Source organism: Pelodiscus sinensis, chromosome 12 (genome assembly GCF_049634645.1).
Source record: "Pelodiscus sinensis isolate JC-2024 chromosome 12, ASM4963464v1, whole genome shotgun sequence".
Lineage (NCBI taxonomy): Eukaryota > Metazoa > Chordata > Testudines > Trionychidae > Pelodiscus > Pelodiscus sinensis.
The window spans coordinates 20,971,481-20,992,767 of NC_134722.1; the positions used below are offsets into that span (position 1 = coordinate 20,971,481).

At 39.5% G+C, this 21,287-nt stretch overlaps 1 protein-coding gene across 2 annotated transcripts in view; it reads left to right on the forward strand.

Moving 5' to 3' along the window:
* The window catches only part of LOC102463045 (transcription initiation factor TFIID subunit 4-like), a 274,989-nt gene that overhangs the window by 110,413 nt on the left and 143,289 nt on the right, over window positions 1-21,287 (forward strand). For both annotated transcript variants that reach the window (XM_075940091.1, XM_075940090.1), the window contains exons 11-12: window positions 10,641-10,771; window positions 15,759-15,884. In XM_075940091.1, the coding sequence (XP_075796206.1) occupies window positions 10,641-10,771; window positions 15,759-15,884 (257 nt within the window). The remainder of the gene's footprint in view (window positions 1-10,640; window positions 10,772-15,758; window positions 15,885-21,287) is intronic.

Consider the following 21,287-nt stretch of genomic DNA (forward strand, 5'->3'; position numbering starts at 1 on the left):
ATTATGGGTGACTTCTGCATCTACGTCAGCACTCACTGACACTCTTTGGTTAGTTCACTCAACCCTCAGTCCTTCCCTTTTTTAGGCTTAGAGTCCTATAATGGTTTAGTGTTTTTCTTTGACCCTAGGCTGAGCCGTGGCAGAGTAAGCCATTTTTAACCTGGATGGAGACAGAGGATATTCTGCAGTTAACAGGTTTCCCAAAGTTTCCTCAAGGATTTTTACCTTTGTCATTGTTTTACTTTACCTACCTGCACCGCTAATAACGTTTTTTATCTAACTCCATAGAAAGTGATCCATCATAAACACAGAAAGGCATCTCTTTTCTTTTGGTGACAGGCACATGAAATTACTCAACAGAAATCTTAAACACAAGATTTCTTCAAAAGAGAGAAAATGAATGTAAGAGAAGAACTATTTGTTTAACACATCTAGATTTACACTTCTCTTTGAGCTACTTAATCAGGGTAGGATATAATGAGAGGTGAATAGCTCACATCCTGTGAAAGCAATCTCTTCTGTAACCTATCTGGTCAGTTTGGCAGCCTCATATGGTATCAAGGTACTAGCTTTTTTTTTTTGTCTGCCATAAACATGCTTATTAGATCCCTGCATCTCAGTCAGTTCACTTGTCTAGATAAGGCTCCTCCGTTCATTGCAATGTTATTGTAGCCATACGGTCCCAGGATATGAGCGAGCCAATGTAGGTAATATCTTTTATTGGACTAACTTCTGTTGATGGAAGTGACAAGCATTTGAGTTTCACAGAGCTTTTCTTCTAATCTGGAGGTAGAAATCAGAGTATCTGAGCTAATTACAAGATGGGACAAGTTAAGAACCCTTCATGTTTATTAATCTGATCTTTTTCTAATTCATGGCATAGTCCCTGCTCTCCAGACCAGTTTTCTGTACTTACCTACGCAGAGAATAGTTTTTGGGAACTGTCTATATTCTGTATGAGATGGGCCATTGCTCTTAATATAATACAGCTATATAATATATTCTGGGCTTTCTCTTTTTCTAATACTATAAATTGAAAGTCGATGGGAGATCAAGAATACTGAGAGGTGTAGAAAAGGGAAAATAAGAACATGGATGTGTAAGATTGGGAAGAAAGGAGATTCATAGGAAGGATTAGTCAATGAAAAAGCAGAGAAATAGAGTAAAAATTTCGTCAGATGGATAATATCAGCAGGCTGCAAGGCTGTGAATGTCTGGGGACAGCTGCCTCACCCATGCCCTGCTACCTTGTACAAACCCTGTAGTTACTTGTAGGGAAGGCTCTAGAGGCTAAAACCTTTTCATGGGCTACCTGAGGCTCTTCCAAGGTGGAACATAGCACATCTTGTGAGGTTGTGGAGAGGTTGTATTAGGGACGTAAATAACTAGTTCACTGGCCGACTATCCCTCAAATAGTCGCTTCTCCCCCATCTTTGCTGCAGGAGCAGGGGGGAGCAGGAACCAGTGCCGTCTCCACAAGGGGCAGGGGAGGCAGAGAGGTAGCAGGGACTGGGTGCGAGCCAGGAATCAGCTGATTCCCAGCTCGCGCCCAGTCTCAGATGCTGCATCCTGCTGGCTCTCAATACATTTAAAAAGCAGAAGAACGGCTGGGGATACCCGGCCTTTTAAATGTATTAAGAGCCGGTCTCAGACGCTGTGCTTCTGCTTTTTAAATGTATGAAGAGCCTATGCAAGCTGGGACAGCTGATTCCTGGCTTTCAACAGTTTCCCCCCGCTGCACTTCTTCTTTTTAAAAGTAGTAAGAGCTGTCAGACTCTTAATACATTTAAAAGGCTGGCGCACAGCGGTGTGGATCCGGCATGACCTGGGAATCAGCTGTCCCGGCTCGTGCCAGGTCCCTCAAACTGCGCTTCAGCCTTTTAAATGTATTAAGAGCCTATTGGCTCTTAATACATTTACTAGCGGGGTTAGCTTCTGGAGCTGGCCGCTAACCCCACTACAGCTCCCCCGCTTATCGAGTAATCAACTAGTTAATGGAAATTCTATTAACTAGTCAATTAGTTGATTAAACTAAATTTAACATCCCTGGGGTGTATTTAGTAAAACATAAGAAGGGTATTTAGACACGGTGTCCAAGGATAGTCCACACTGAGCGAGTGAGGATCATTTGAGAGGGCAGGCATGCCTTGCTGTATTCTCCCCATGTGAGAGGTGCTGATGAGGTAAAATGAAAGGTTTATTTAAATACACAGAATCCTGAGATTAAATAAAAGAAGGCCTCAGGTTCAAACACCTTCATACATTTTAAGGCAGTGTGGACATGGTCTGTATTCAGATACAGGCCTGAACTTTTTAGCTGACACTTCTTAGCACTGCAGCTAGTTGCTGCAGAAGTCTGGGTCTAACACTGGTTCCAAATCTTGAGGTTTGTGTCCATCTGTACTGCAGTGTGAGGTATAGAACAGTGGCAGAATACTAGCATGTTTTGAATAGTTAGCACTGCAGTGGTGCTGTCAGAGTGTGCTCTCTGCAGCTGCATCCAACCTTTAAGTAGGGGTCAAATAGAGAAAGAGTATTGGGCTCTTTCCTGGAGTACCTATGCAAGGTCCAGACAGAGCCTGGTTTAAAATGCATGGTGATGTTCTAAATTGTTTTTAACATGATCTTTTAAGATTGTCTGTAACTTAAATATGCAAATACACTGTACAGCTATTCAGTAGTTTATCACATCAGTAACCAAGGTCAAGCCTGATATTTCGCAAACAAAAAAAATTCTCTTGCATCTCAGTGCTGTCAGTCCTCTTGAAGTATAAATTATTAAAATATCTTTTGATTCTGTGAAACCTTATCTGCAAAGATTAATATAGCATCTTTTTTCCATGTTTTTAACTAGAAACTATACATTTCTTTGAAGCTTTCAGCTTATAGTTTAGTGAACAAAATAGTTAAAATTGAAACATAACTCAACCATTATGGCTTCCAATATAACTAAGCAGACAGTGGTAACCTTTAAAATTCTCATTACTTACGACTTGAAATTTGTCAGAAAAAAACTGAGGAACTTACATTTGTAAAAACAGAATAAACAATACATCTCAGATTTTACTGACTCATATCCAATATCAGCATAATACTTATGTATGTTTATTCCTGAGATTATTGAGGTCTATCATACCCAAGTACCATTAATATACACTCCTGTTAAAAATGATGTGGTAACATTGTATTTTTCAACAAGCTCTATTCTCACTTTTGTACTTGCTGTGCATGTCTTATGTTGCTACATCTTACTGTTTTGAGTTGAACCATAGTTTGATCTTAGGAAATTTGAATATATAGCCACAAACTAACACCCCCCCAAGCAGTTTTACTTCATTGTACAGAATATGTATCTTGTTAAAGTCTTCTCGCTCCTTCCTATATGAGCGTGACATCCCTTTGAGCATGTGTTAGCATCTATTGGCTGCTCTGATAGCAAGGAGAATCTGTTCCTTGCCTCATCGAAAAACACTTTTGAGGCAGTTGGTCACCTACATTAGGGTAAGAAAACATGGATGAGGAACATAATTTTGACTTCTGGTAAACGTTATAAGAAAAATATATGAGAAACGCAAATCTAAGTGGTATATTTTGGTAGGCTTGTAACCTGGAGCATCACTTTGCTCCAGCTCATTCTCCACTGATATCCTTGGTGATGCTCTCCTACTCTAATCTTCTCAGCAGGTCCAGGATTGCACTGGTAAGGTTATTGTAAAGACCTAGAAATATGTTAGCTTTTAAACACACCATATAAATAACCAATGCATAGTTGAAAAATAAAACAGCTTGTAATGACATATTTGTTTAAATTACAGATCTTTTAAAGTTGTTAGAATTTTCAACTGTGTATATTCTGCATCCACCACTACCATGTCTGTAGTCTTTTTGGTCACAAAGCTACAAGCTTTATATAAGAAGTTCCAAAATATTAAGAACTATCAGTATTTTGTGGAAGTTTGTTCCTTTCCTGAACTTCCTTTTGTAATCTGTATGACTAGATATTCCTCTTTAGAATAAAAGACAAGAGTAGATTTTCTAACAAAAGCAGAGAAAAATCCATTGTTAACCAAAGGATTAACACTTTTACTCATACTAATTCCTTCTGTCTTTGCACACATCCAGTTGAAGATGTTACTACTTTCTAATATTTACACTGCAGTAGTGACAAGCTCCCACAGTCAAGGTTAGTCTCTAAACATATGCAGAAATGTGAGCCCAAACGAACTCAGTCTAAGAAAGGTAAGATACACACGAAGGATGGTGCAGGAAAGAGATACATGCAGTGTTTATATTCACATTTTCAAAAATTATAAGTAAAAGGGGTCAGTTACCTCCCTCAGCTTAGTCATCGTTACTTGTTTGATTTCTTTAAAGACATTATAGAAGAAGTGAATATTCAGGAGGGATCAGTAGGGGCTATATCATAGAATCATCAGGTTAGAAAAGTCCTCAGGACGTCATTGAGTCCACCCCCCTGCCCAAAGAAGGACCAACCCCAACTAAATCATCCCAGACAGGGCTTTGTCAAGCAGGAATTAAAAAACCTCTAGGAATGGAGATTCAGAAACCTCCCTAGGTAACCCATTCCAGTACTTCACCACCCTCCTAGTGAAATTGTTTTTCCTAATAGCCAACGTAGATCTTCCCCACTACAACTTGAGACCATTGCTCTTCTTCTGTCATTAGTCACCACTGAGAACAGCCCCTCTCAATTTTCTTAGGAACCCCTCTTCAGGTAGTTGAAAGCTGATATTAAATCCCCCTTCATTCTTCTCTTCTGAGAGTAAATGAGCCCAAATCCCTCAGCCTCTCCTCATAAGTTGTGTGCTCCAGCCCCCTAATCATTTTTGTTGCCCTCTGTGGGACCTTCTCCAATGCGTCCATGCCCTTTCTGTAACGGGGGGCACAGAACTGGTCACAATACTTCAGATGTGGCCTCAGCAGCACTGGATAATGGGGAATAATAACTTCTCTAGAGCTGCTGGCAATGCTCCTCCTAATGCACCCTAATATGCTGTTATCCTTCTTGGCTACAAGGGCTTGCTGTTGACTTATATCCAGCTTCTCATCCACTGTAATCCCCAGATTTTTTTCTACCAAAGTGCTGCTTAGCCGGTCTGTCCCCAGCCAATAGCAGTGTATGCATGTCTTGTTTATATGATGTTTGTAATTAACATGTTATTTTGTGCCTATTGTGGTGTAAAATTGTACAATTTTTGAGAAGTATGTTTACAATTACTCAGGTCTTCCATTTTTACTCAACGAGCCATGTGTCATATTTATCCAGATCTTTATGTAGCCTCTCAGCACTGGTATACTTACTGCTTTTGGTTTATAATCCCAACAGAACCTCAACCATCCTGCTCCATTTCATGTTTCTTTGCCTAAAAGTCAAAGGACATATAGAGAGATTTTATGACACCACAGTGGTTAAATGGTGATGAGTTGTAATTACAGGTTGGACCTCCCTGGTCCAGCACCCTTGGGACCTGAATGAAGATATTTTGCTGGACCAGAACAGGTCAATTCTGGCCCCTCTGCTGATGGACTCCAGGTTTTCCTTGGGTCCATTACCAGATCCAATGGGTCTCCTCAACTGGCTCTGCTGTCAGCCAGTCTGGCTCCCCTCCTGCCCGGGGGCTGCTCGAGCTCCCCTGTCTCAGATCTGCCAGGGCTCAGCAGTTCCAGGGAAGCTGGGTTCTGCTGCTGCAGGTGGCTGAGGCTCTGCACCTTGGGGCAACTGGGGCTCTGTACCTCTGGGGCTGAGAGCTCTGCAGTCTCAGGGCTGCTGGGGCTCTGCTTGCCCAGGGCTGTTGGAGCGCACTTTCTCTGGTGCTGCTGGAGCTCTCCTGCCCTTGTGCTGCCAACGATCCACTGCCTAAAGGGCTTCTGAGGCTCTGATGCCCTGGGGCTGCCAGACCTCAGTGGTTCCAGGGCTCTCTTGGGGCCACTGCTCTGTGGCCAACCTTAAGACATCAGGTTCTTGATTGCCTGGGCTTTCTGGTCCAGGGGCTCTTTGGTCTAGCAACATCTGTGGTCCTGCCAGACCGGAGAGTCCCGGACCACAAAGGTTCAACCTGTATTTTTAAATGACCTTTTTTCTTTTCTTTTCTTGTTCTTTGTTTGGTGTTAGTGAGTTCATCTAATGAAAAGCCTGTGCTGCATTTCTCTCTTTTCTTATCATGAAAAATTTAACTAAGAGTATAAGGGATTAAAAAAAAAAAGTGCCCAATTTTTTATTTTGCTGGAATGAGAATGTTCAAAATTGGGAAATGCCATTGTAACCACAGCCAGATAGTCACATCTGGAATTAGAGCCCTGGAAAATAGGAACTGTGATTAAGGATAATAAATTGAATATTGCTTTCATATTGTGTCTCCAAAAACAAAACAAAAAATGCCTAGGTTGTCTGACAGAATTTTTTCTTATGGAATTCCTCTACTAGATCTTTTTAGTTGTGACTAGGGTTATTTTTTTATTGACTTAGGAATGTTTACGTAAGAAGATGGTTTTTGCTCAATAAGGGTTTGATCTATCAAATCTTCCTCACCCGAATAGTTACATACACTGGACCTCTCACTGCTTCAAGTACAAAGACTTTGTCTACACTACCATTTATGTCAGCAAAATGTATGCCTTTCAGGGGCGTAAAAAACCCACACCCCTGAGCAAAAGAAGTTTCACCAGCATGAGTGGCAGAGTTCACAGCTCTGCATTGGTGGGAGAGCTTCTTCTCCTGATGTGCCTAACACCACACGGTGGGCCTCGTTGCATTATGTTGATGGAAAAGTTCTCTACTATTGACACAGAGCAGATACACCATAGATATAACAGTAGTATAGCTGCATCGAGACAGCTATGCTGCTGTGAGTTCTGACATGCAGACATAGCCCTTATTTCAATTAATAAGGGTTACATCAATGGGGCCAAATGGTACAATTCTGCCTTCTGTTATGCGTACAGCTCTCAGTGATTTAGGTCCACCTGTGTAATAGAGAACAAATTAAGGTCCAAAAGAGAATTTTTAAAAATTTAGTGTCACAGCAAAGATCAGTTCAAAAAACATACAAATTTATATTGCTAGCTTCCTTATGGTTATGCCTGTGGAATGAAGCCATGGTCAGCCTAACCTAATCTTCAGAGAGCTTCAAAGTGCCTTTAAAAAAATTATTATCAGAAATGTGTTGACATAGTCAATTCAGCTCTGGGAAGTGTGGAAATGATGTACTGTAGTGATGTAATAAAATATAGATTTAAAGAGACACTGCGGTATGAAATTTGAAGAAAAGATGGGGAAAAAGAAGGCTTCAGGAAACATAACCTTTTTCATATGTCTTAGTATAAATTCAGTTACAATAGACATATCTAGAAACAGAATTCATAAACAATTTTCACTTTGGGCTGTATTACTTCAGCATTTTCTATGTATGAATAATTTTGTGTTGCAGAGAATGCTATATAGTGGTGAATATAGAGAAAATGCCAAACCACTTTGTTAGAAGATGGTTGTTGTAAGTCTTACATCATGACAGATTTGTTTGAAATATGCATTTTTAATCAACCGACTTTCTATTGTGCTATAGCCTAAAGAAAGAAATCACTGCAGTGCCCCCTGCTGGTGAATGGCAGCTCACTGTTTCAGTAATGTCAGTGATTGACTGCACCAAACCCATTGCTGACATAAAGCCAAGGGTGATGCTGAAGACTGCCAGTTCATTTTAAATCACATCATTAAAATAACAGAACTATATATCAATATAAAACTACCATTCACTGATTCTTCTTCATTTTTTAGACATGTGATGGTTTACTGCTGCTGAGTTTGGCTGAAAAAAATATGAACACTTCACAAAAAGAATGTTTGTTTTTAAACCTCCTCTGTTTTTATTCACTAGTCCCCTCCTTTTCAAATTAAAATTATCTTTCTAACTAGCAATTCAAGAAATGTTTTAAGTGTGTAAACTTTTCTACCAATTCACACACATAAAGCCCATTGATTTCCTGGGAATCTTTTTCCTGATCCTACAAAGGGAGTTCTATTGGGTGGAATACGATGTAACGTCCCAGTCTTACGAATGCTTGTACATTAGTCCCACTGGGACTAATTGACTATAAATATTTGCAGATCAGATTGTAAGCTTGTAATATGTCTAGAAATGCATTTGCAGCATTTTAAATTATTTTAATAAATTGGGGAATTCTTAAGTGCCATATATGTTACTCCTTTTATTGGTTAAAAAAAATTTAAATTCTCCTCTATGTCTGCAAGTTTAGGAGATTTTATCTGTAATCTGTTTTGCCTTTGCTTTCTCAAGACAAAAAATTCCTTCATGATTATTAATTATTCTTAATCTATAAAATTGCAGTAAAGAAAATACTAAATTTAGATCCACTCTCAAATTCAATAATAACACTATCTGCATTACTGAAATTAAATCTTATAATTACTTATATTATCAATCTCCCTATTTTCATAACCTCATGGGCCATGAAAGGGATTAGTTAGGACATGCAAATACTATGGATTGTCAAGAACTAAGTATCTTTTTTATGGCTCCAGCAACTACTCAGCCAAAGGCTAGCAGAGGATTTTTAACAACTCTGAGATATCTACCATTAGTATAAACTTGACATAAAATATCAAATGGTTAAATAACTATATTTTTTACAATTTTTGTTTTCCGACTGTTCAATTGTAGTTAATAATGGTTGGATTATGGACAAATACATTTTAAGGAATTTTTTTACAGGCAGCATGTGAGGTATATATGAAGTTACAATGCACAGTATGCAATGGGGCCATATTCTGATAACATTTACACAGAGGTTAATCCAAACGGACTCAGTTGAAAATAAAGAAGTTACTCATTATATATCCAGCATAACTGAGAGTTGAATTTGGCTCAATAGATTGTGGGTGCTAGAAGTTATTCAGATTAACTTCAGTGAACTTCATAAATACTTTCCAGACTTTTGAAAGAAAAACCCATTTAAAACTATAATTTACATAATAAACAAACATTCAAATATGCAGTCACAAATCTTTTCAAGAGATCACAAATGTGTGAAGAAAAATGGACAAATATCCTTTAAGGATTACTCTATTTAACAAAATAAACTCCACTTTTAAAATTATGATTAAATGTTACTGTTGTGGTACAAGTGGACAAAAGACAAGTAGGTTCTAAACAGCGGCTTAGAACTTTCTTTATGCCCTTTTGGATAAAATAGACATAATTGTGAACTTGTAATCAGGCAAATTTTTAAAGAATGAGTCAGCCTGAAAACTGAATTTCTTGACTTTGTTGGTTCATCTTAGGGTTAAGAACAGCTTTTTTTGCACTTCATTTCATTACATGTCATTAAAATACAGTCATTTAATACAGAACCTGTTATATCTTTCTGTGGGACCCAGTCTTGCAAAAGAAAGCAGTTAATCAGAGCTTTTCTAGTGTTAGTCAAATTACACATCTCTAAAATCCACCTGCGGCCTCTAATTGCAGTGTCGTTGCATGGTTCATGAGGAAGAACCATTTAGGTCCAGCTAGCCTCTGGTGTCTGCCTGTCATAGTGGCTAGTCACTGACTATTTCTCTCGGACTGAAGGAGCAGGGCTGATAGCAGAAATGCAGATTGCTTGCACAGAAGTAGTATAACATTTTTGAAAGTACTGAATCCATAACGAACTTAAATTTCCAAGACTCCTAAGTCACTTAGGTACCTATGAAAATGTTATGCTTATGGCCACATTCTTATTTACCCTATTCCCACATAACACTGCCTTTGTCCTGTGCAGTCTTTGATATGTGCATTAATATAATTGACTCCCAATTTGAGCTTCCTTTGCACTGCAAAAGTGGCATGAAATGCACTTGTAGGGTTTTTTTTAATACTAAGCTCAGTATGTTCCCCTTTTGGTAAAACTGTGTTTATGAACTAAACATAATTAACCATCCATAAGTTTTGTCTTGAAAGAGCAAAAACAAAAAAATTGATGATAATTTCAAAATTTGCTCTTAACCAATTTTTTTTAATTAGCAAAAACGTTTAAACCAAACTTTTGTCAAGTGGTCACCTAATAAGTTGATGAATATTTGAAAGTGAAATACATATGCAATGGTATTGTAGCTGTGTTGGTCACAGGATATTAGAGGTACAATGTGGGTGACCTTTTATTGCACCCGCTTCTGTTGGTATCAGAGACAAGCTTTTGAGCTACACACAGATGAAGAAGAGCGCCATGTATCTCGAAAGTATGTCTCTGTCACCAACAGAAATGGGTCCAAAAAAAGATATTGCCTCACCCAGCTTGTGTGTCTAGAGAAAGATTTGTATATTTATCCATTTATTGTATGTGCCTAATCCTATTCCAGTAAGATTCCCCCCCCCCCCCCCAAAAGAATTCCTTTACTTATAGTCTATTCTAGCATAATCTGTAATTTCTTCTCGGAACTATTATACTTTATTTTTTTCACTATCTTAAGGCCATGTACCTCGAATAGCAATCCTTCCAAGGAATTTTACTAAAGAGAGACATTTTTGAGATATTCAAATATGGCATTTGTAATCACTGTTGTATCTTGGTAATGAGAATTGTTAGGAGAAGCTTTGGGGGAGGCTAATTTTTTTTTTCTGCTTCAGCCAAAAAATTAGGAATTACAGACGTGCCTGCTGAGGTGATTACCTTTATTTCCCATGCAACACAAAACCGATTGAGAACAGTGATAGAAAAAGTAACGATGGTAACGCAGCACCGAATGGAATCACACAAAGTAAGTATGAAAAGATGGTACTGAATTGCTGTCCAATGATATAGCTTTTTGAATGATTGCTCATGTCCACTCTATATTAAGTGTGTGTGTTTCCCACATGCACCAGTGCTAAAAGGTTTTTCTCTCTGTGGAATCCATAGGGGACTGTCTCTGGTGCCCTCTAGAGTAGCACCTATATGGTGCAGTATAAGGGGTACCACAGGCACCCTTCACCATCAATTCCTTCTTGCCACCAATGACAGTGTTTAGCTACCTTGTGTTAGCTGTGTTTGCTTCGTTCAGTTCTGTGAACTTTTACTCTTATATTATCGTTATCCTTTAGTGTTGATTAATTAGTTGGTCCTGGACAGGACATTGCCTAGGCATGGACATGCTCTAATCCCCAGGTTTCAAGTGCTGCAACAGCTGCAAGGATCCTGTTCCCATCAGTGATCTTCACAATAGTATGCTCAAGGTTTCTGAGAGAAGAGCACATTAATGCAGTTGTTGATGGTTCAAACCCCAGATGAAGAAGGAGAGAGATGTTCATCTGTGGTCACTCACGATGGAGTCAATAGTAATTCTAGCACCAGGGCAGAGATCTGACTCAGCCCGAGTATCACGGCCACTGGCACCCTTGTCAAGCATTACTGATTCCCCTCTCCAGTCCAAGGGACAGGCAAAGGGTAGATCTCCTACCTCCTGCAAGAGAAAGAAGAGGGCCAAAGGGGAGCCAAGACCCATGCTGGGTGGCTCAACCCCTCTGTCAGGGAGTCACACCCCAGTTCAAGCCAAGCAGTCCAGCCCAGCCCAAACTAAGACTGCTTCACTGAACAGTGTTGAGGACCTCCAGCAAATAGAAATCCCCTTGACATTTAAGGCCTTGCAGGCAGTGCAGAAAATCCACTACTGCTGCTGCCTACACTAGCTCAGGTGGTACCCCGACCTAAAGAAAAACTCACCTTGGATATTTCCACAGGTTCCTATCTCCGCAGCACCATTCCCCATCATGAGAGATGTCCCACCAGCACTCTCCCACTCAGAGCTGTCCCGCTTCAAGCATAGAGAGACAAGCTCAGAAAAGCCCCTTTGAATCCCCAAATGTTGGAGTGCTTACAGCAGGAGTCAGGTGTATCTGAGCTCCTGCTGTGAGAGCATATCCTGGTTGAGATCCATGGAGGCACCTCCTCCCAGTAGGAGCATCATTACTGTCCTTCATCTCTCCCCTGCCTTGGTGCCAGTCGCATGACCGCTGCAGTGAACAAGGCTGCCAATCACACTTCCATCGACAACAGTCACCGAGAGGCCTGGCCCCCAAGAGATCAGCCTGCTCTAGTTCTTGATTTCACTCTAGGCCCTGGTAATGTTTGAACAGTGTGAGGCGCAGATCTCCAGAGTAACATTGCCTATCACACTTATTTCTGCAATCTACTGGATTACTTAGTCCACCTCAAGAACTAGGGGCGGGCTCTTTTGTGTCTCATAGTGCACTGGTAGTGCATAGTGCATCTGATTCAAGGTGTTCTCTCAGAACTTGTCTGTCCATTTCTTGAGGGGACTGGAGAGACTCTTCCCACCGAGTTGAGCTTCTGTCCCACAGAGGGGCCTTAGTTTGGTTCTCAGCAGGCTCACCAGCCCACCTTTGGAGTACTTGGCATGCTGCTTGTTCTCCTATTTGTTGTGGAAGGTTGCATTCCTTGTGGCAATAATATTGGTAAGATGTGAGTTGGAACTTAAGGACATAGGAGCCGTTGTATAGCATATGTGGCAGGGTCAGGCTAGAGGGCTTCTACAGAGTGGGAGAAAGGCAGCTCAAAAAGGGTAAAAGACCTGCTAAATAGAAGCAGGGGGCGGCAGGACAATTAGAAGCAGCTGGTAGGGAGCAGGCTCAGGCATATAGGGGACAGCTGACTCCACTGCTGGCTTTCTGGAGGCCTTTAAAAGCCTCCACAATTGGAAGGTGAGGGGGAGAGTGAGAGGACGGAAGGAGACGTAGAAGAGATCCAGAGTCTGTTAGTAAATCAGAACAGCTTTAGAACAGAAACAGCAGAGGAGGGAGTCCCAAGAGGCGTAGCTAGCCTCCCTACTTCAGAAACCAGTTGCAAGCTCTGACCCCTGGGGAAGGGAGTGAGAGGCTGGCCTAAGCAATGGCCTGGGTAAGAGGGGTCCTTGCCACAGGTATGACTACATTGCATGGCTATTTCAGGATACTTCCAGTATCTTGAAATAGTTACCCTGCATCTACATAAGCCATCCATTATTTTGAAATATTTTTTTAAATAATGGGCACACTATTTTACCATCCTGGTAAAACTCATTGCACGATGGTTAAGGGATGATTCAAAATAGCACGAATAGCTTTATAGATACAACAAATTTCAAAATAATTCATTTAAAAATAGATTCAAAATAAGATATGCAATTTGCATAGCACAAATTGCATATCTTATTTTGAGTTTAGAGTGCCGTGTAGACACACCCACAGTCTTCTACAAGAACAAGATCCAACTGCTGCCCCATCTGTCCTTCCCATCAAAGGTGGGGTCCTTCTTCCACGTGAACCAGAATATCTTCCTCCCTGTCAGAGTTTCTGGTAAAAAGGAACTGATGGTAGAGGAGCCAATGGCATCCCTTATACCGCATCATACAAGTGCTACTCCAGAGGATGTCAGAGCCAGTCCCCTACAGATACCACTGTAGGAAAAACTTTGGGCACCAGTGCATGTGGTGAGTACACACTTCTAACATGGAGTGGACATAAGTAACACATGTTGAAGAACACCAGTTATGGACAAAGGTAACATTCTTTTTGAGAGATTTCAGAAATAAATCTGTTCTTTCCTTTCTTAGCACACTATAGGTGGAATATTTGCACTGTCCATGGCATAGTTTGGTCAGAATCCAGCTATGCGTAATTAATGAGAGTTGGTAGGCACCTTTCTCTGATAGAACACGTCCATGGTATTTTTCCTTAAAATCACTGTAAATGATTACTATTTCAATTAACAGTACTAAAATCGCTTGTAGGATAGCAGTTAAACTGTTTCTACCTGTGAGCCATGGTTGAAATTGTTCTTATCTCAGGGCCATGGTATCCACATTGTGGATTGAAATTGCTTGCCTTATGTGTAAATCTGCTTTTAACAGAGCTTATCCTTCTACTTCTTGAAGATGAGAAAAATTAGTACATATAGAATTTGCTGAAGTAACATTGTTCCGAGCAATGAATACATCAGAGTATACAAAGATGAGCTCTTGTATACTGGGCTGAAACTGAAATGAAAAGTGATCATTTGAAATCAGCTTTCAATATTTTAGAATGTGTATCTAATGTATATTAATTAATAATGGAAGGAAATGCCACATATTTTTCTTAGTCAAGCAGTCTGAAAATTCAGAGGTTTAACACCCTCTTGCTGGTGAGTGTTATCTTACAGAAAAGTGACATGATTTGGGTATCTGGCACTGTGGGAGCTCTGGTAAAAGATTGCAAATTAGTTTCTGATCACTGGTAATAGAAAACCTTCAACAGGCAAGTGGAATTTTTATTCCTTAACCATTAATACTAAAGATATTTTTAGTTTTGTTAAACTAGTATTAAAGCAGGGTGAAAAGGTCATAGAGTGGCAGTTTGGACCCTCCGAGTCTCTATCAGGTAGACCCTTAAGATGAGTAGCTTGTCTTCCTTCAACTCAAAAGATGAAATTCCTTGGTCCAGTAATACTTGGACTGGCTTTCGGGGGAACCAGCTGCATCCCAACTGCGTAAATATGACCATTCTGATTGTACTTAACTAGCATCTCCAAAATTTCTTCTTTTCAGTCGTCTGTGTCCAGTGGCTGATTAAAGTGACTGAAAATAAACACATTGTTTATTCATCCAAAGGTACATAGCAACCCAGATAGCCCTGCTTCTGGATAGGAATGATGGACAGACACACCCTACCACGTACTCTGAGTGAGTGTCTCAGAGACTCATATGCAGGCCAGGGAATATTAGTAGTTCAGTGTATACCTTTTGATTCCAGGTTTGGGCCATGTCTTCACTAAATGGAAGATCGATGCTGCTGCAGTCGACCTTCTGGACTTCGATTTAGTGAGTCTAGTTAAGACTTGCTAAATCAATCTCAGTGGGTACCCTTGTCGGCAGTCCGTGCTCCTGCTTCTGCAAGAAGTAAGGGATGCTGATGGGAGCATTTGCTCCACTTAGCCTCCTGCTGTGGGGACAGCAGGGAAACTTGAAACAAGGTACATCGACTCCAGCTGGAGTTGTGTATGTTGATTCAACCTTCCCTTTTAGTGTAGACCTGGTCTAAATCTCGGTAACATAGGGAAGAGAATATTTCCCAGTTAATAGCTTCCCAGTAATTTCCCTCTCTGACAGTGATTTTCCTCCCATCAGCTTCTTTTAATTCCTTGTAGTAAAGCAAGTTTGTAGAAAGCAGATAAACAGATATGCAATGTACTGTTCATAAAAAACAATAGCTAATTCCCTCATTCTCCACTTAAACATTAAAAATGTCTTGTGCTCCCATGCAGCCAGCATCATAAATAATTAGTTTGAGAGCCAATATCTTTATAGTCTTTTGCCTTTGTCCATTTCATTTTAACATAGATCTGTTTTAACTTGTGTTTTAAGTTGTAAATGTTTTTTTGAAGTTCTATGCATTTTGACAATTCCTATAACTGTATTAAATATAAGACCTGCAATTTATATCTAGGTTTAATTGTCTACTGTGTAATCATAAAATTAAATACCACAGTTTTCAGTTACTTAATCCATTGTTTTGATTTATATAAGTGTGCCGTACCTCTGACATGGATTAATCAATCCATACAGTTTGTATTTAAAAATGTTATGGTACACAACTAATTGATAACATTATTTTTATCTACAATTCTAACAATAATCTGTTGGGAAGATACTAAGGCATAGTAGTTTAAAAGCATGCATGATTTATAGCTTTATTAAGATGTCTTGTTTTTATAAAATATTTCGTATTTCCTAGGACAATGAATGGTATGAACAAGCTACAGATGTTCGATCACAACTGAAGTTTTTTGAACAGTTGGAACATTTAGAAAAACAAAGGAAAGATGAACAAGAAAGGGAAATTTTGTTAAAGGCAGCCAAGGTACTTGTTTTATTTCCTGTTTAAAAAAACAAAATATTACATTGTAGTATTTATGAATCAAATATGTATCAAATAGTAGTACTTATGTATACAAATATATGTGTATTTATTTATGTATCAAAAGGTAATATAACAAAAATTATGTATATATTCATTGGCCAAGTTCAGCAAGGCTAATGTAAAAGAGGTTGAATAAATGGCTTGTAGATGTACTCTGTTTGATTTAACTTTCTCTTCCCTTGCAAGTGCACATGCTCTAGTTTTTTACCAGTGTACATCAGTTCCCATGGATCTCCAAGAACCTTTGTGTTGTCTTAAACCTGATATAATACATTCTGCTGGCACATTTTCCCCAGCAGGGATAAATTGGGTCATCTGTACTGAAACTTGAGGCCAGTTCTAATGCTTCTATTATTATGTAAAGACATTTTCCATTTAAACAACTTTTCATTTAGAGTTCTTAATACTTTGTAAACTGATATCAATTGTACATTGTATGTTATTCACACACATAAGCTATGTTCAAGCAGCTATTTGGTTTAAAATTTTAAAAAAGGAAACTCAGGTAACCCACTCTCAGTGCACTGGGTTATGTTCATTTATCAGAATTATAATCTGTAGAATCATTCCTGCCCTTATCTGGAGCAGTGCCGTGCACTGAAACTCCCATTAGTTGTGGGTATTCAAAGGAATTCAAGATGAGCATGTGCACTTGCAAAGGTATTCAAAGGCATGGTCACCTGTCTTTGTAGGACCCACCACAATCCAGGCTCACAAGAAAAACAGGACTTTTCACAGATCACTGACTAGAGCACTGGGTCATTAAGTCCTTAAGTACCAATAAGAGCTTTCACTAGAAGACCTAGATTAATAAATAGGGTTATACTTCATATTTCTAATTTTACATATGAGAAAGATAAACACACAAATAGAATATAAACAGTCAGGCGATTACAAGTTCTTGAATGTTAGGATACTTGTCCTGTTTTGCATAAAACATATTGCATAAAACAAGTTATGCGTATTCATATTCAAAAACATATTTCCATAAAATATGGGGACACAGTGTCACAGATACTGAATAGCATTGACACGATTCCATATGGGTTTTTCCCCAAAGTTTATGGAATCTTGTAATAATTTGGTTAGGAATTTCCCCTAACATTACATCACAAAGAACTCCAGTGATATATTGTTGTAAATGTAGTTAAAGCTTTAAAATAGTTAAAGCTTTAAAATGCAAAATGTTCTCCTAATTAAGTTCTACAAATATGCTTGTGGCTTAGTAAATCACATTGGTGGACAATGATATTGAGAGAATCAGTGTCCAGTCTGGACTGGGGCTTCTGTTTCTCTGGTTTCAGTTACAAAGGTGACTTTTGGGTGTCAAATGCAATAGTCCAGCAGTAGTTAAACAACTGGGCCAATTCTCCATTATTTGGGCTGGAGGTAAAGTGATATACTGTGGCTGCTAATTCTTAGCAAGGGCTTCATGAGACTCTTACGTGAATGGAAAGAGGTCCCTCTGTGAGTCTCCTCTTCTCAGAAATATCATATTTCTTGGTGGCATCCATACTTTAAAATAAAGTTCTCTCATTTCTTGTTTTCAGCCCGTATGGATTGTGTATGTGTGACAAAAGAAATTGTGATGTTGAAAGGAAAAATACCTATGGAAGGGATGTTTTCAGGTTGAGTGAGGGAAATGCTCAATTTACAGAAAAATGGGTCTTCCCTGGTCCGGCACCCTCAAACTTGATTGGTCCCAAATGAGGGATTTTGCTGAACCAGGGGAAATCATTTCTGGCCTCCGTGCTCCTGGCTCTACCCCCTGCATTGGCCCCTGCCCCCACTGAGTTTTCTGGCTCCCCCCCGCAGCCTAACTGAGCCACATGCCAACTCCTGGCCCTCCCCCCCCAGGCCAGTCCAGCTGAGCCATGCACCAGGCTTTCTGGCTCTCCCACTCTCCTCGCTCCCCAGCTGGGCTGCGTGTCACTCTCCCCTCATTCCCCAGCATTACACCAGGCTCATGGCCCCTCACCCCCTGCAGTGCACTGGGATTCTCTGATCCTGGAAACCTGTGGTCCAGAAGAACCATGGATGTTGCCAGATCAGAGAGTCTTGGTTTATAGAGGAGCAACCTGTAAAGAATGTAGTATTATCCTGGAAGATTGAGGGTGAGTACAGTGGTTCATATTAAAAAAGGAGTTATTTGTCTTACCATATAATTGATCTTAATATACATAGAAAGATATCTCAAATCTTACAATATAATATGATAATCTCATATAGCATAAGATACATGATTATTTTTAATGTGAACCACTCTATCTGTATTTTTTAAGTTATACTGTTTGACTCCAGTTGATCTTTTTTAAATTGCGTTGTCTGTAACATTCATATTTAAATGATCCTAAATAACTTGAGGGACTCAAGGGCTCAGGGGATTGGTAAAGGAGTAATGAACCTTTTCCCCGTGCCACCACCAGTTCATGTGTGACCCAGTTTCATAGTGATTGAAATTTATTGCTGTCTGATAGCTGTTCAGTAGTCTGTGTGAAAACAGTTGATGATTCCCATCCAGCTCTTAGTGACTTTCATAGTGATATATTCCTACAATACATCTATCGCATTTATCAATGTAATTTGAAGCTCTATCAGAGAGACTAATGATAAAAATTAATACTGACAAAGAACTAGACCAATGGTTTTCAACCGCTGGTCTCTGGACCTCCAGGAATCTACAGACTAGGTCTAAGATTTCCAAAGGGGCCTGCATTTTCATTTGCATTTTTTAAGGGTTTGCAAATGAAAAGAGTTTAAACTGTTGAACTTTTGAAAATGCAACAGTGACTAGTCATTCGATTGGATGATTTCCTAGGAATTCTCTGACTTCAGCTCCTACAGTTGTATGAATCCTCTGATGGGTCTTTCCAGGAATGGTACAGAGAATGCTGTGTTTGTTCTATGACTTGAGATATCTGTAAGATACGTTAAATAGACATTCTTGTTACCAGGCCAGCTGAGCTGGATTTTAACTACTGACAAAATATTTAACCAAGTGTTAGTAGTTGACTGTTTGATATCCTTGTCAGCAGAGAGGCCAATAATTGATCCAGCTCTTGGAAACTGAACTACCCATGCACTCTAAAGCTTTATCTACACTTGCTAGGAGATCAGCACTGCAGGAATCAATCTTCTGGGGGTTGATTTAATGGCTCTAGTAAAGACCCACTAAATCCATAACTGATCTTGCTCCAATCAACCCAAATCCCCCACCGAGCAAGAAGAGTAAGTAGAGTTGATGGGAGAGTGTCTTCCATTGATCTCCACACCGTGGAGACAATGTGGTAGCTTGTGGTAGCTATGCTATTCATGTAGCTGGAGTTGCATGCTTTAGTTGACACTGCCCGTTAATGTAGACCTGGCCGAAGAGGTGGTCTGTCTAGGTCAGGGTTAGGCAATATAAGGCTTGTGCCTGTGCTGTGTCTGCTCTGACACTAAATGGAGAGCTTCTTTATATAGGGATGTGAAAGGGACATCTTTTGTGAACACACTTTATCTCTCTACCTCTTTGTAGATTTTGAAGCCAAATGTAAGAGAATAGGTTTGATTTACACATTCAAAACTGTTACTGTTCATCCAGAGACAGATTTTTATAATTTTAGCCATTGCAGTGGAATATTAAACACAATTGTTTCCTATCCCAATGGGCTGTTATTTTCAATAACCAAATGATGTTAATTGCACTATTAATAGTGGTATTACTGTGCATAGGGAATGCTGTGATTACTTGTTTCATTCAGAGTGAAAAAGCTTGCTTGGATGCTTGGAATTAAAGATATGCTGAGAACCTGAAGATGGGAAATGCTTTTTTTTTATAAATGCGGCTTTCTGATAGGCTTGCTTAATGTGGCTTTGAAATGTAACAAAATGTATTATAAAGACAGCCAGTCACAGGTCAAAAGGGAGATTTTAGGATAAGTTTTAAAGAAGATAAGTTGCTAAGGCTTTGTCTGTATTGAGCAAGAAAGTATGCAACAGGCAGTTATGGAGTAATTTGCCCATAGAAGAAATTTAACTGTTAGTTTGGTTTATGTCTATGATACGAGTAGATGATAAAAGCTCAATATGTCAAGGCATTTCTGACTAATGGGTCAAGTCCACAGTTCTTTTCCCCACTGTTTCTACTCTCTCTCTGGTAGAAGTGGCTGGAGTGAGGTTGTGTCTCTCCTCCACCCTCCCCAAACCCAATGTGATCCCCAGCCATTTCCTGTCTTGGACCCCCTCTTTCTGTGTCAGACACCATGGTAATTAATTCAGTATGAAAATATAGATTTGGAGAAGTTGACTTGTCAAGGGACAGTTCCACATTATGGCAAGAGGGTCTATACCATATAATGGTGACTGAAACAGCATTACTTTATTTTAATTTGTCTTGGTGAAAAATATCGAGGTGAGAGAACAATGCCATAAAACAACTGGCCATGCCTTCTCTGCGTACAAAGCCCAAGCCCTACATAGGGAATGTGTATCAGAGCAGGCTCTTCCCCTTTTATACTCTTCCCCTTTTATACTCTTCTAGTCAGGATCCACTGGTATTTGCTCTCCTCTGGATGCAGTTTGTCAGGGGAACAGGTCTGTTTGTCAGGAAGGTAGGGAAAATTACATTCTTAGAAAGCAACACAGCAAAGAGCAATCTTAGAACAATATAAAGGTCAAAAGCCAGACTGAATCAGTTGAATTTCTCTTCACATTTATTGTGGCCTGCATTGTGTGGGATTTTTAAAAGACCAAAACACAAATTTTGCATTACACTAAAAGTGTTGGTACTTGTTTGTTTATTGTCTCAATAACTGGAGATCGGAAAGGCTTATGTGTTAGAGTTTAATATATGGTCAATAATGAAAATGCTCTTGGTGACAGAAAGAAACATGATGTGAAACCATAGCTAGTGATCATGGCTTGATTTTATTTCTAAATGTTTTTTTGGATAGTTACACGCTTTTTATACTAGATGTATATAGATCAAGGTTGTCCATGTGCAAAGAATAGAGGGTGCATCTACACAGCACCCTAAACTTGAAATAAGGTACACAATTTGCACTATGCAAATTGCATATCTTATTTCAAATCTATTTTGAAATAGCTTATTTTGAAATTTGGCGCATCTACACAGCGCCAGATTTCAAAATAATGCACTATTTTGAGCCATCCCTTATCCCTTGTGCAACGAGGTTAACCAGGATGGCAAAATAGTGCACCTGTTATTTTTAAAAATATTTTGAAATACTGGGCGGGCTTTGTAGATGTGGGGTAGCTCTTTTGGGATATCTCCCGTTTCCCGAAATAGCCGTACAGTGTAGACTTACCTTAAGAAATAAATAGCATTTCATGTTACAGTAT